A 13,189-nucleotide genomic window follows, 5' to 3' on the forward strand; every position below is an offset into this window, starting at 1 on the left:
GAGAAGATATCTATAAGTGAGTTTCCACTCTCCGATGACGCAAGAGGGATGTTGCAGGGGCCCCGGCTCCTATCTGCTGATAGTCAGGTACATACCTCCCATTGGCCTTAAAGTGTGTAGCTATGTACCCCACTAATGAGTTGCAACGACATCTCAGTGTTGCCCGACGGTTGATACTACAGTCATCACTCTTATGATAACTGTCACTTTATCGAATATCTCATGGTCACATAAGTCATCAAAGCGTGATCTCATCGATTAAAAGCATGTATGTAATGTAGGTCTTTCTCATGTGCACGCCGGCCCTCACCACCCGTCGTTAGTCGACGCCGCTGTCAATGCTCTTGACATCGTCGCTCTTGACGGCACCGTTTGTAACGTCGGCTTTGGCATCAGCTTCAGCATCAGCCTTGGAATCGGCCTTGTCGCCAGCCTTGATCGGGGCCTTGATATCAGGCTTGACAGCCTCGACAGTCTTGACGCCCTCAACAGTCTTGACATCACCCTTGACGTCACTCTTGACGGCTTTACCATCAGCCTGAGTCTCCGGCTTGGGCGACGTCTTGCGACTCGACCCTCCCCTCCCCACAATCTTCTCCGTCCAATTCCACCCACCAAGCGGCGTCGACGACCGGTTACCCCCCTCCTTATCCTTGAATTCCGCCACCACAGGACTCTTGACGCTCGCCGTCGTCGCCGTCGTCTCACTATCATCGCTGTCGTCCGCCCAGTCCCGATCGCTCCACGTCATGGAGTCAACCCTCTCGGGCCGCTGCGGCCTCGTCGCCCGCGTGATCCTAGGTGGGCTGGCCGACGAGCTGCGCGACGATGAACGTCGTTTCGGCGGCGCCTGCATATCCGGCACCCGGTCTGCGGCTTCCCGCTGCGAATTGGGAGACAACATGCCCGCAATCGGCCGTTCGTCAGATCCATCGCCGCCCGTCGACCCGGCGCCGCTATCCCTGACTTCGTCCCCGTACTTATTCGGCGCCTGGCCCATGTCCAGCGCAAGCTCGCCGGACCCCTCGTCCTCGTCGCGCGTTCTCGCTGTAGCGGAATCGCTAAAGTGTGCGTCGACCAGGTGCTTCACGACAGGCCAGCCGTAGGCGTTGGCAAACATCCTACGCACAATAATATTGTTGTGCGCGTCGGGTTCCAGCTTCACCAGCACCTTGCGCCACGCCAGACCGCGGTGATAGGCCCGGGCAATCTTCTCTTCGACCCGCATCTGCGACCCGTCAATCTCTTCGTCGGGACCCTTGTCGGGGTTCGTGTTGATCGTGTCGTCGTAGTCTCGCGTCGAGTCCATCGTGCCCTCGTGCGAGAAGCGCTGCGACGGGTGCGGCGACGAGTCCGTGCTGGTCCTCGAGCCGCCAGACCCCGTTGAGGCAGCCCTTCGGAACGTGCTTCTCCGAGACGCCAACGATCCGGTAGGCTTCTTCTTCAGCGGGGGAGGCGGTATATCGCTCGGGTGGTACACGCGGTCGTGGAAGATTGCTCTGGGCCGCTTGGAGGGATCAATGATGTACTCCGTCGTCGGGATCTTGGGATTGATCAGGTCGTGCGCAGATTCGAAGAAGCTCGTCCTCGGCGGCGCGACGTGTTGTTGATCCCGCTCCAGCTCGTGGCCTGCCGTGACCTTTGTGCCCGATGTCTGCGGGATCTCGTCAAAGTTGATCGTCTGACTGCGCCTGTAAATCTTGTTTTGCTTGTTGGACAAGCTGGGCGTCTTTGGTTGCGTCTTGGCCTGCGTCTGCTCGCTGCCTTTGAACAGGGAGAAGAAGCCGGCAAACGGGCCGCTACTTGTATCCTTGGCATCCTCAGGGCCGCTCTCATTGAACGGCGTGGGCACCGACCGCAGACTCACCCGGTCATCTTCGACCATGGCATTTTGTGGTGGCTGCGGTACTTCAACCGCATCTGTCGGTGCCGTAGGCGTGATATTCCCAGAGTGATCGTCCGATGCCTCTCCCTCGTCTGGTGGCAGAAATGCGCTAGATCTCCTCGGTGTCGGTGCCAGACTGCCGCCCGTCAGTTCGGCCCAGCCGGCCCCAACCAACGTTTCAACCAAGCCTGCCTCCCGCCGAGCCTTTTCCACGCGTCCCAGTCCTTGCCAATCCAGGAACAAGAGGCAACTCGTCCTCAGCGGCACGATGCCGTCGTTGACAACGTTGGAGTAGACCGTACGGTTGCGGAACTTCTTGAGCGCGGTATGCGCTGGGCCCGTCGGAAGAATTCGCAGCAGAGGCTTCGACTCGGGCTGCACCTCGCCCATGACCCTCTTATGTGCGCTCTCGCCCAGGTTGCTGACAATGGCTCCCCACCCGCTCCTCGCAATGGTGGGCGCTCGCCATGTGAGACCGAGATCCTGACCCGTCCTGCCGACCAGGCCAAAGTCCAGGGCGAATTTGACGTAGAGAGGGTTCTCGTTGCTGAGGCCGAGAAAGGGCGTGGCGAGGGCGACAAAGTTGATTGGTTTGATAATGGTGAAGAATTCGGGCGAGTGTTTTTGTATGTATGCAACGGCGTATGTCTGAATCAAGCCCCCAAGTGAATGTCCAATGAAACTGATGCTGGTAATCTTGAACGGACGCTTCTCGTCCGACTCCTTTTCGTGTATCGTGCTGTGCTTGTGGGCCGCCTTGCTGCTGTCTGAATCCGGCTTGTTGAAGACGGCAGAGACAGCGGACTCTGCATGTCCCTTCTTTGAGGGCAAGAATGGCTGGTCGGGGTACGACATGGACAGGATGTACCTAGCCAGTCTCTTACCCAGGTACTTGATACCCCTTTCAGTCTTTGTGGCGTTGCCCGAGAAGCCACGCACAATAACCTCTTCATCGTCCCCGTCGTCTTCTGCAGGGCTATCGTCTTGGGTCTTGTCTTCTCCCTTGTCCGTCTTGTCGGCGCGCTCCTTGGCACGCCGGGCCTTGGCATCAATCTTTGCTTGTGCTACCGTCTGGTCGATGCTCTCTTTTAGGTATAGCATATCCGCGCCCAGGTTGCTGTGCAGGCCATGGGTGAGGACGACCAGGTGCACCTTTTTCTGCTTGATTTCGGGCTTTCCGTCTGTCTGCCTATCCTGGGTGACGACGCTCTCCACGGGCTGGTCCTTTTTCGCGCGGCTCTTGAGGCGGTCAATGTTGAGGTCGTCCCAGCCCGGAAGCCTCGGGGTGTTCCACAACGCGGCCGTGTCCTCAACCTTGAGCCGTATCGCCTTGGAGAAGACACCCTTCGGCTGCGCCGGATGATGGCCGTCCTTGGCGCCCATGCTCTGCTGGTGATCGGCGACCTTGCCGGGCTGCGGGACCTGCGCCTGGCCGCCGATGACGGGCAGCGACGAGCTGAGGTTGAGCGACTTGGCATCCCTCGCAATGGTCACCTCGTACCCGACGGCGGCCGAGGTGGAGAAGATGACCTGCGACGATACCTCGACGATCCACGAGGCGCACTCGGTCTCGGTTTCACCGGGTGCCCCGGATGCCCCGCCGCCGCCGCCGAAATGTGCGCCACCTCCGGTACCCGCGCTCTGCCTTATGTGTTCCGGCACGACCAGCTCGCACTCCCACGAGCCGCCGGCCTTGAGCATGGGTTCAAATTCGGGCACGCCATAGCGGCGCGGGTTCGCAAACTTGACGTTGGGGTCGAAGTTGGACGGATAGGCGGCGGCGCCCAGCGTGTAGGGACCATGGACGAAGGCGGCGCGCAGGGCAATGGCCGAGGTGTTGCGGACGCGCAGGTAGAGGCGCTCGGGCGAGGGCAGGATTCGGTCCTGGGAAGGCGTGTAGGTGACGGTGTAGCGGACGACCTCTCCGATCTTGACGCTCCCGACCTGGTATACGAGGAGCATTGTGCTGCCGGGGGTGGGGGGGAGATTGTCTACTTTCGGTACGTTGTCGACGCCGTCATCTCTGGGTGATTCGAATCGGGGGGTAGGGAGGAGTTTCGACGAGAAGTTGTGGGTGAAGAAGCTGAGGATCGCACGATTGGGGCTCGGGATGTTTTAATACGTGCTGAAGCCGGAATCGCGTAAATCGTCTTGCATTGGGAGGCTATGGTTGAGGAAAATTCGAGAGGGCATGTGAGGTGTAACCCGAGGTAGGAGGATTCGGAATGACAAAGTACAAATACGTGCGGTCGTAGGCAAGGTATCGGAGGGTGTACTTTGGATACTTTGTAGACTTTGTAGGTGAGTGTAGGTAAGATGGGGAAAGGAGAAAGACGATGGGGGAGATAGACGGAGCTTGAGGTTGGATGGCCCTGTGCCCCCCGGATAGTACAGCTGGCACGAGGTAAGGTACGTTATGTCGGGTTCCAGGTTGAACGCTCAAAGTAAAGGCAGGGCGAAGCTTTGCATAAGGTGGAATGTCGAATTCCCCGACGAGAGCGGCCAGCAAGATGCAGCGAGCAGCCCGAGAGCGATGGCGCCGATGGGCAAAAAAGAGAGCACGAGGGATCCGGCAGACCAGGGACAGGGGTGGAGGGGGAGGCTTGGGTGCCACCGGTGCGTGGGTGCTTCGGTTTGGGTGCCCGCTAAAGAGCGTACAGCACGCATAGACGACGTCAACGTCATTGGGCGAAGGGCGAAGCCTTTTCGGCAGCCCTGGGTCCCCTCCTCCCGTCCCAGTTCTTCATCCTCCCCGTTAGTCTAGGAACAACTAGCGAGTGCTAAGCTTCTAAGTACTTTTTCGCACTACAATCATACAAGAGATACCTCGCCTACAACCCCGCCATGCCCGCCTCAAATTACAACGTTCCGAAATCCACGAGTCCACCTCACGAGGACTCACAGTGACACGGTGCTGTACACTCTCGTCGCCTTATCACGCAGCAGGGTCCCTCCTCGCAGAGCCTCGATGAGATCCAGGTCATCGAACACGCTTTTCCACGATCCGATCTGGGAGGATTTGGGAGAAGGATGATGCACACATGAGTAGACGGGTTTATGTGTGAGAGGGATACATTGGTAGACGGGCTTATGTGTAAAGTCTCACTCTCAAATCATGCCCGACTCATGACAAGCAAAAGTTGAAAATGCCATACCTCTCTCGACACAGATTGTCACCAGTCCAAACCCCCCGCCAAGGTCGCAAGCACAAAAAGATCAGTCCAGCCTAAAACCCCACCGCCTGGGACCTTGCACTACATACATATCAGTCTCACGGCACCTAGTTGGAGCCACGAGATTCACATGGGAGGCCATTCCTTACCGGGGTGAACCACGCCAGACTCCCATCGATGGAACATCGAATCGAGATGTCCATTGGTGGGGGGTCTCATCTATCTTCCAACGCTGCTCCAAACTCTGTTCTGCACTCAACCACTGAACCTCAGGCTTGACAGATCTACAGAGTACTGTGTACGGCTGAGATCAAACGCACGAGGAAATCCGACGTATCGTACCACTCACTTCACTTCACCTACCTAGCCAACTCATCATACTTTCCATCGCGGACGTGCGCTCACCTATGCGAGCACGTCGGCTGAATGCAACGATAGGTTACAACAAATCTCATCTCATCCCATCTCACTCCCACTCCCACTCCTACTCAGTGAGATCGGGAATACATGTGATGTGGCCAAGCACTCACAAAAAACCCAGGCAAGTACTACCCTGAGATAGTGCGAAATAAGCCCGTCAATGCAAAAAACCTCACATATCCACATCCAACCGTCCACGTCACGAGCCAGCCAGCGGGGAACGGGCAACGCGCAACGGGGAACATCAACATGAACCATACCAAACGAGTCAGCCAGCCAAACGCCTCAGTTTCCCACGTCCAAGGTCCAACGGTGCGAACCCGGTCGCAACCCCGGACCCAGGTCCGTACACAACTACACAGTCAAAGCTTGGATTCGATACACTCTCACATAGAGTACCACACACACCCCACAAACTCCATCAAATGCCAACAAAGACATCAACAACTCATCAAAACAGCAAAATCAACATAAACAAAACCAATCTCCCCGGCAAAATCCAAAAAAGTATACAGAAATTGCTCGTAAAATAAACGTGGCCGCCCATACTCCAAAATAGGCTTCCTCCACGTCTCGCCTGACCCACGACATCAGACGGTCGGGATCCGAGCAAACACAAAGCTCACAACCTACAGACTCACGGCGAACCGACCGAGGCAGCGTAGTTCACATGAGAAACGAGCCGAGCCAGCTGTGCTCTGCTTTACTGTGCTGACCTGAGCGAGGCAAGCACACAAGGCAAGGCAACAAAAACTTCTTGTGTGTTATGCTTCGTTGAAACTTCACCACTACCTTGCATGCTGTACCTATAATTCCCCGAGAAAACCACGCCCACCCTTAAATCCATGTTCCATCTGAGGATATATCACGCCTTTAGTATTACATGCAAAAGTAATAACCCACCCACCCCATCACCATATGGAAATAGCAGACAGCCTACCCGCAACCCGTAAACGCGCGCAATGTGGAACAGAAAACGTGGCCGGAAAATTCGCAAAATCATAAGTCGTGTTGTGTGCTGTGTTTCGCTGTTTTTTTTTTTGTCTGTTCGTAGGATGACTCCCCTTCTCTGTCGTAAAGCATCACGCTACGGCCGTGTGTTCACCCTCGGGCTGGCCAGGCCACACATAGTTTCGCCATTCATGCACCCGGTTCACGCCGCGGCCAATGCCCGTGAGCCCGGCGAGCGTCGACGACTTGGGCTCCTCTCGCATTCGTCTCCGGCTCCGGGGCGTATGCGCGTGCGCCGCCGCCTCCATCTCGTAGTCGTGTATCATCCGCCCCGGCGTCATTCGCTCGGACGGCCGCATCGATCTGACGCTGTTGTATAATTCCTCTTCCATTGTGTGCCGTCGCAGCATCGGCATCGGGGGTGGCATCGGCGGCGGCGGGCCCATGGCCATCGGTCCCATCATGGGAGGGGGAGGGCCCATGATGGGCGCCGTCATGGCCGCGAGCGGTGGCAGTGGCGGCGCCGCCATCATACCCGGCCGGGGGCCACCTGGACTCGAACGCGACTCGGAGAACCGCTCAGCCAGTCGTTGCCCCAGAGGATCCTGGGGGAGGCCTCTCGCCCGGTTGACACCCGACATGTAATCGGTCGGCGGCGGTCGCTCAAACGCCGTCGGTGGCGTTGGCGCAGGCGGTATAGGTGCGGATGCGAATACGTCGGTGTCTCTGCGATAGTCCTCATTTATGAAGTGGCCCGCCGTGTTGCCGATGCCAACGAGGTCCCCGTACCCTCGGTCATACGCCTCATCGAGCTCGTACGTCTGCATCGTCCTCGCGAGGTCCTCGTCGCGGTTCTCTTGGAACCTCCGCATCAGTCGGTTGTCGTACTCTTGGGAACGCGAACGAGGCGTCGTGTGACCCACGCCGGCTGATCGGATACTTCTCGCACTTCTCGGGGTCTCGGTGCCCGGGTCCGGCTGCTCCATTCGGCCCATCGCCAACGGCCGATGCATCTCGTTAAGCCGCTCCGCCTCGACCGTCTCGTAATTGAACCAAGGACAATCACAGCTCTTCCATTTGGTGCCGCACACCATGCAAAATTGTGCTCCGCAAATACTACCACGCGTCAGCAGGAGATCCAGACCAAATGACAAGGAACACTGACCATGTCATGTGGTTGCAGCCCTCCTTGAGCTCAACCATGTGACTGCACTTGTAGCACATCTTCCATCCCTCGTCTTTGGCGTGGTCTAGGAATCTCGTCGTCTCTTCATCGCTGGGACACTCCCTCGATGAGTGCCATTTGCCGTTGCAAGAGCAGCACACTTTGGTCTTGCACTGGCCACACTTTGTGGACTGGCGACCGCCCCCTTCGTTGCGGAAGTGTTCGGGTTTTATCCACGCGCCGCACTTTCTCGAAGGGCAGTAGATGCGGTTGGCCGCCGTGAACTCTGAAAACTTTCTATTCCACTTCTGCTTGAACTCGGGCGTGAACAGGTGGTCCACGTGTTTTAAGGGTATGTTTGCGACACAGCACTTTGGAGGCATCTGCTGCGGATCTGTGATGGAGAGTTTAAAGTGTCTCTTGAGGCACGCGTCACACTGTCGATGGCCGCACTTGAGTTTTGCGATTCTACTCGGCTGGAACTCCTCCATACATATGAGGCACTCGACTCTGGACGATGTTAGCTGGTGCAGACGTGCACCCGTAGACAAACATACCTGGCTCCTGGCTTCTCTGACGAGCGGGAGACGGTGCTCCCTGTGAGGACGTTTCCCACCAAAGTAGACGCCGGCCTACTTGACGAAGTCGTGCTTCGCGTGTGCGACGTGACATGCGATGCCCCTGATACGGTGTTGGAGCGGCGGATCGACCGCGTCTCTGGGTACACAACCTGAGACTGGTGTCTCCTGGAATGCCTACTGGGAATCACGTCAAGACGACTCCTATCTGGAAGAATCTCGTACGCCAACCTCTTGGTGGCGCTGGGAGGTTGAGAGATCTCGTACGTCTTGGCCGACGAATGATGACGGCTCGATCTCCTCACGGGACTATACGAATGCTGTCTGGGATAGTGTCTCTCGGATGCCGGACGCGACGAGGACGGGTGAGAGCGGTGCCGTGAAGACGAGCGGCTGAGGTCGCCCAGGGACTGCCGCGGCGTGGGCTCCGTGGAGCCGTCCTCCTCCATATAGATGATCTTTTTGATCTTTCTACGGCGCTTGGTTGTGTTATCGGCTGATGGAGGCGTCCGCCGCTCGACAACGGTCTGAGCATGCCGTGCTGCCTTTTGGTACCTCTCCCGCTCCCGCCTTTCCCTTTCTCGCCGTGTCTCTCGCTTCTCTTCCTCGGATGAGTCACTCGTTTCCGAGTCCTCATCCGACTCCGACTCGGATTCAGAGCGCGAATACCTCGACGACCGTCTCGACTCGTAGACCGGCGGCCGCGTCCTCGAGTGATGGGCGGTGCTGCGGCTACGGTGTCGAATGGAAGACTGCTGCTGCCGCCGTCTAGCCAGGGGGGACTCTTCCTCCTCCTCACTGTCGTCTGACTCTTCCTCGCTGTCCTCCTCCTCCTCCTCTTCCTCGTCGTACGTCTTATAGCCATTGTCCACTGGGACCCTTCCCCTTCTATACGGAGCACCGGCTTTTGGGGTTCTGGGCATCGTGGCTCCTGGAGTGGGAGGCGCACTGCTGAGCTTCACAATTCTTCTCGGTGGTGCTCCCAAGGGCGAGGGTGAGCTCGTGCTGTCGAGCCCTTGTATAAAGTCTCTGGGCCTCCGGTAGGGCATCGGGTCGTAGGCGGACTCAACAGTAGCGACGCTGGGGTGAGGGCTCATGTGAGGGTGAGGGATCGGGTGCCAATCATAGTCGGCCATTTGCGGCGGGCTGGGGGGATGCCGCCGACGGCTCGTTCTCCTGTGCAACTCTGCGCCATCTCGATAGGCCATTGGGCTGGGGCCAGCCTCATCCGGGAGTGCGACGAGTTTTGAGGGTGGTGGAGGAAAAAAGGGGAGCGGGAGCGGTAGCGGTAGCGGTAGCGGTAGCGGGAGTCGGGAGTCGGGAGTCGAGGGGGGGGTGGACGTGTGGTGAGGGTCTCACGGCCTTGGATCTACAAGGTAGGCTTAGTGTCGAGAAAGGATGTGCTGTGTGTGCTGCGTACTGCGTGCACCCTGACAGCTGGTTGCTCGTGAGTGGGTGATTTCAATGCATGCCGTGGAGCGGTGATTGGGTTTGGATGGCGGGTTGCATATCGGACATGCACATGCGGTGATATTGCGCGCCCTGCTTTTTTTTCTCTGTTCCTTTTTTCTTCTTCTCGTGAATGTGTCCTGCAACTGACGAAGGCGAGCCGCGACTGGTTTGCCTCGTGTCTCTCGTCTTTGATGCCCCTCGGTGAGGTATCAATCGGGCAGCAGCGGAAGCTGTTTGGTCGGACGGGGGAGACAGTGGATATCGACGTTTCGATGGATCACGGTTCGAAGGATCAGCTTATTTGGATCGGCCCATGTGCGAGAGGAGAGGGCTGGCAGCTTTGACTTTGGAGCAAGGTCCAAGTGAGGTGAGGGAGAGGGAGAACAAGAGACGGTACGAAGTAGAGAGAGAGAGGGAATGAGAAGAGTGAGGTTGGACGTTTGTGACAGCCGACTCAGGTCTCAGGAGTCATTGGCTTGGATTGCCCCGACCTGGAAAGAGCTGCCACTGGGAGAGACAGGGCGCCACCGAGGCACAGCGCAACCGAGTGGCCCCTATTGCGGGCGGCGGGGAGCTTCACCTTTCCGCCTCCTCCATCTCTTGGTTTCTGTACGGTTGTTAGGTTCACTCATTCACATCCAATCCCACGTCTACAACGAGATCCAATTGTCTCTGCCTCTGCCCGCCTCGTGCTGCCCCATACCCTCTTCTGTCTTCTCCGTCTGACTCTGCCCCCCTTAGATCCAGAAACAGACATGAAGTTTTCAATTTGCAGTGTCCAGTTTGACCCGCCCTCGTGTTCAAATGGACCGGTCCGCTCGTTCGTCGCGTTCCAGCCTCCCACCACAAACCACGAGAGTCCCTGCACCACCACCACCACCACCACCACCACCCGGACAGCAAAAAACCCTCTCGCGCGTGTCCGTATAAGCGTCTTACAGTCGTCCCAGCTAGCGGCCAGTCCGATGTGCGCCTACAGCGCGGGAGCGGCTGCCTCTTTGACAGCCCAAACCTAACCATGAGGCGAACCTAACCAGCCTAACGGAATGCGTGTGGGTGTACTGGCGGGAGGCTAGTGGGTGGTGCAGCGTGGTGCTGAGCCCCTGTACTCAGCGTCCCTGCAGGGGACTGCCCGCCACCGTTTCCTCTCACCTCCCAGTCTCACCTCAGCTGCCTTACCTAAGCTCGCTAACTGCGCTGCAGTGCTGCACCTCGCACCTCAAGCGCGCTCACCGCAGTACCCAGACCTGAAGCGCACGTGCCTCAGCCCTCGCATTCCACCCGTGACCGCCAGCCGTTCCACAGGGATCCCAGCCCGCGGGAGCGGTGCTGGCCCAGCACACGGACGCTATGATTTGGCCGACAGTCTCATATCGTGAAAGGGGGGCCATGCACTGCAGTTAACATTGGCTATTCATGCGTAATTTGCTTCATGAGGGTCTACAGACTCCTGTACCCTAATCATGAAAAATCCCCATCGTCTTCGCGCCCACTGCAGGGCATGCTGAAATTGGGTGTGCCTGGTCCACTCTTTTCGGCCGGGCTGCGAAAAAGTGTAGATCGGAGCTACCCACGGGGCCGATTGGCGCAGGTGGGGCCGATCCGGACCGTTACACCCTGTGCTGGCCCCCGAGTCATTGGCGTCTGCAGACCGCCTCGACACATCGGCCACTAACCGACTAGCTTTGCTTTTTGCTTTTTCTCATCTCTCTTTCGATCCTATCGATTCATTGATTCGGCCTTGGCTGGCGAATCGTCTCGATTCTTTCCTAGACCATAAATCCACACCACCACGACCTACCAAACACCAGACCGCCTGCCTCAAGTCTCGTGTAGGCGGCATCCTCTGCTCCATGGTTTCAAATCTCGCATGTGCCTCGATATCCTCCGACATCGCTGCCGTGCAACGCATCCCGCGTCAGAGGAGGCAGAAAAGAAATATTCAAACAGCCTAGCGCTGGGCTTTCTGGGCAGAAAAACCAACAGACTCCAACACTCGCTGCTTCGCATCACCGTTCTGGAAACCCGGGCAGGACCCAGCCCGAGATCGATTGGTGGATCCATCCCGTCTTCTCCTTCCCTCGCAGCCAGGAAACCCCACCCCGTGATCCCGTTCCATGCAGCCCCGATAGCCCCACCCCGCGCCGGCAGATGCGGCACTCCTTAAAAAGATGGGGCCCATGTACACGGTACCTTCCGGCCGCTGCGGTGCCAATCCGGTATATACATCGGCGGCATATCAGCAGGGGCGTATAGTAGACCGTCGGTTCCCCCCCCCCCCCCTCTTGTGACGCTGAGCGAGACACGGCGTTGGGGACAAGAAAGAGATATACTTCTCACAAACCCATAATTAAGCCATCATGTATTCCCTGCGAATAGACCTCACATGCCTCACCGGGACATCAACCGCACGCAGCATCACGCGGACATGGACGAGGAAACAGCTACAGTACAGCCGCGTGACCGGAAAGCCCCTTTCGCTTTCGCGTACCTTGCCTTGAGCATGCACCTCAGTCACCTTGTTCCCCGCGGGGCAGACTGCCCTTACCTTACCCCGCATAGATGAGTCGTTGGGGTCGCGTCCCAGACTCCCAGTACACCAGTGAGCGAATCGCAAGATCCCGCGCAATCTAGGTCGAAACACATTGACCTTCTGCATTCAGGACGTTGCCACGGTCGGGTACTGTCGAGGTCGAGTTCAACGTCTGCAGCTGTAACGCAAGGCCAGATGGTCACATTCGCATGCCCACAAATGCACAGATAATTGGAGCTGTCTTTCTTTCTCCAGGTACAGACAGGAAATGGGGTATTTCTTCATCGGCAGTGCTATGTTGTACAGTTACTATGTCACCACATCTCGGCAGCCCTGTTCTTTGGGAGCCAACTCCCCGGGCCAGAGAAGTGTTCTGTTTGTCCTCCCAAAGATACTATGGCTGGCTCATCTAGAGCCGCCCAAAGTAAAGTCTTGTTCCTCCCAAACCCGTATGCCTCAGAGCCGGTTATCCCAGCCACCTCGCAGCGCTGCCACTGAGTACTGCTGTGAGTGCTGCCACTGTGCGCTAATAACCACTCCGTCAGACTTGCCCTCAATGAAAAGTGACAGCATCTCGCCTCTTCCTCTCTCTTTCTATTCCCGGGGGTCGGCGGCAGAGCCATCTCGAAATGGGTTGGCGCCAGGCTGGCTCATTGGCTGTGTGGGTGGTCATGCCGGGATTTCGGTCCGAATACCGTGTAAGATCAAGTATTACCCGCCAACCAAGCCACGCCAATTCGCAGGGCAGCGTCCAGCCCCCATTTCCATATGGCGTGACCCCGGATTTCTGTCTGCACCCCAGATGGACGCCTCCACCGTTCAGTGTAGCTTTGCACGCTCGATGCTGTTGCGACTGTACGCCGGCTTTCCCAGCCAAACGGGCGGCGGGGTACTCAACCCCAGGGTCGTTTGCAGGAGGATCATGGCGATGGCCCACCGTCAGGAACGTGGAGCTGGAGACTGCCGCGGGTCGCACTGTTGAGATGGGTGGCCCGCTGCAGACAACTAGATGCAATTCGAATAGGCGGGCGG

General features: G+C 57.7%; 4 protein-coding genes across 4 annotated transcripts; 2 read left to right on the forward strand and 2 right to left on the reverse strand.

Moving 5' to 3' along the window:
- Window positions 1-319: 319 nt before the first annotated feature.
- CPAR01_15817 (uncharacterized protein) lies at window positions 320-3,847 on the reverse strand (the record flags this gene model as incomplete). Its single annotated transcript, XM_060500065.1, has 1 exon — window positions 320-3,847. One exon carries the CDS (start codon window positions 3,845-3,847, stop codon window positions 320-322), a length of 3,528 nt encoding a protein of 1,175 aa, XP_060341254.1.
- A 454-nt stretch (window positions 3,848-4,301) lies between these two features.
- On the forward strand, window positions 4,302-4,919 carry CPAR01_15818 (uncharacterized protein; the record flags this gene model as incomplete). Its single annotated transcript, XM_060500066.1, has 2 exons — window positions 4,302-4,501; window positions 4,706-4,919. The coding sequence occupies 2 exons, from the start codon at window positions 4,302-4,304 to the stop codon at window positions 4,917-4,919; spliced, it is 414 nt and encodes a 137-aa protein (XP_060341255.1).
- A 1,641-nt stretch (window positions 4,920-6,560) lies between these two features.
- Window positions 6,561-9,308, reverse strand: CPAR01_15819 (uncharacterized protein; the record flags this gene model as incomplete). The annotated part of the gene is made up of 3 exons (XM_060500067.1): window positions 6,561-7,545; window positions 7,595-8,104; window positions 8,152-9,308. 3 exons carry the CDS (start codon window positions 9,306-9,308, stop codon window positions 6,561-6,563), a joined length of 2,652 nt encoding a protein of 883 aa, XP_060341256.1.
- A 3,144-nt stretch (window positions 9,309-12,452) lies between these two features.
- On the forward strand, window positions 12,453-13,139 carry CPAR01_15820 (uncharacterized protein; the record flags this gene model as incomplete). The annotated part of the gene is made up of 1 exon (XM_060500068.1): window positions 12,453-13,139. One exon carries the CDS (start codon window positions 12,453-12,455, stop codon window positions 13,137-13,139), a length of 687 nt encoding a protein of 228 aa, XP_060341257.1.
- Window positions 13,140-13,189: the final 50 nt, after the last annotated feature.

The sequence above is a fragment of the Colletotrichum paranaense genome (assembly GCF_030867605.1).
Source record: "Colletotrichum paranaense strain IMI 384185 chromosome Unknown Scaffold_21.1, whole genome shotgun sequence".
NCBI classification, from domain to species: Eukaryota; Fungi; Ascomycota; class Sordariomycetes; order Glomerellales; family Glomerellaceae; genus Colletotrichum; species Colletotrichum paranaense.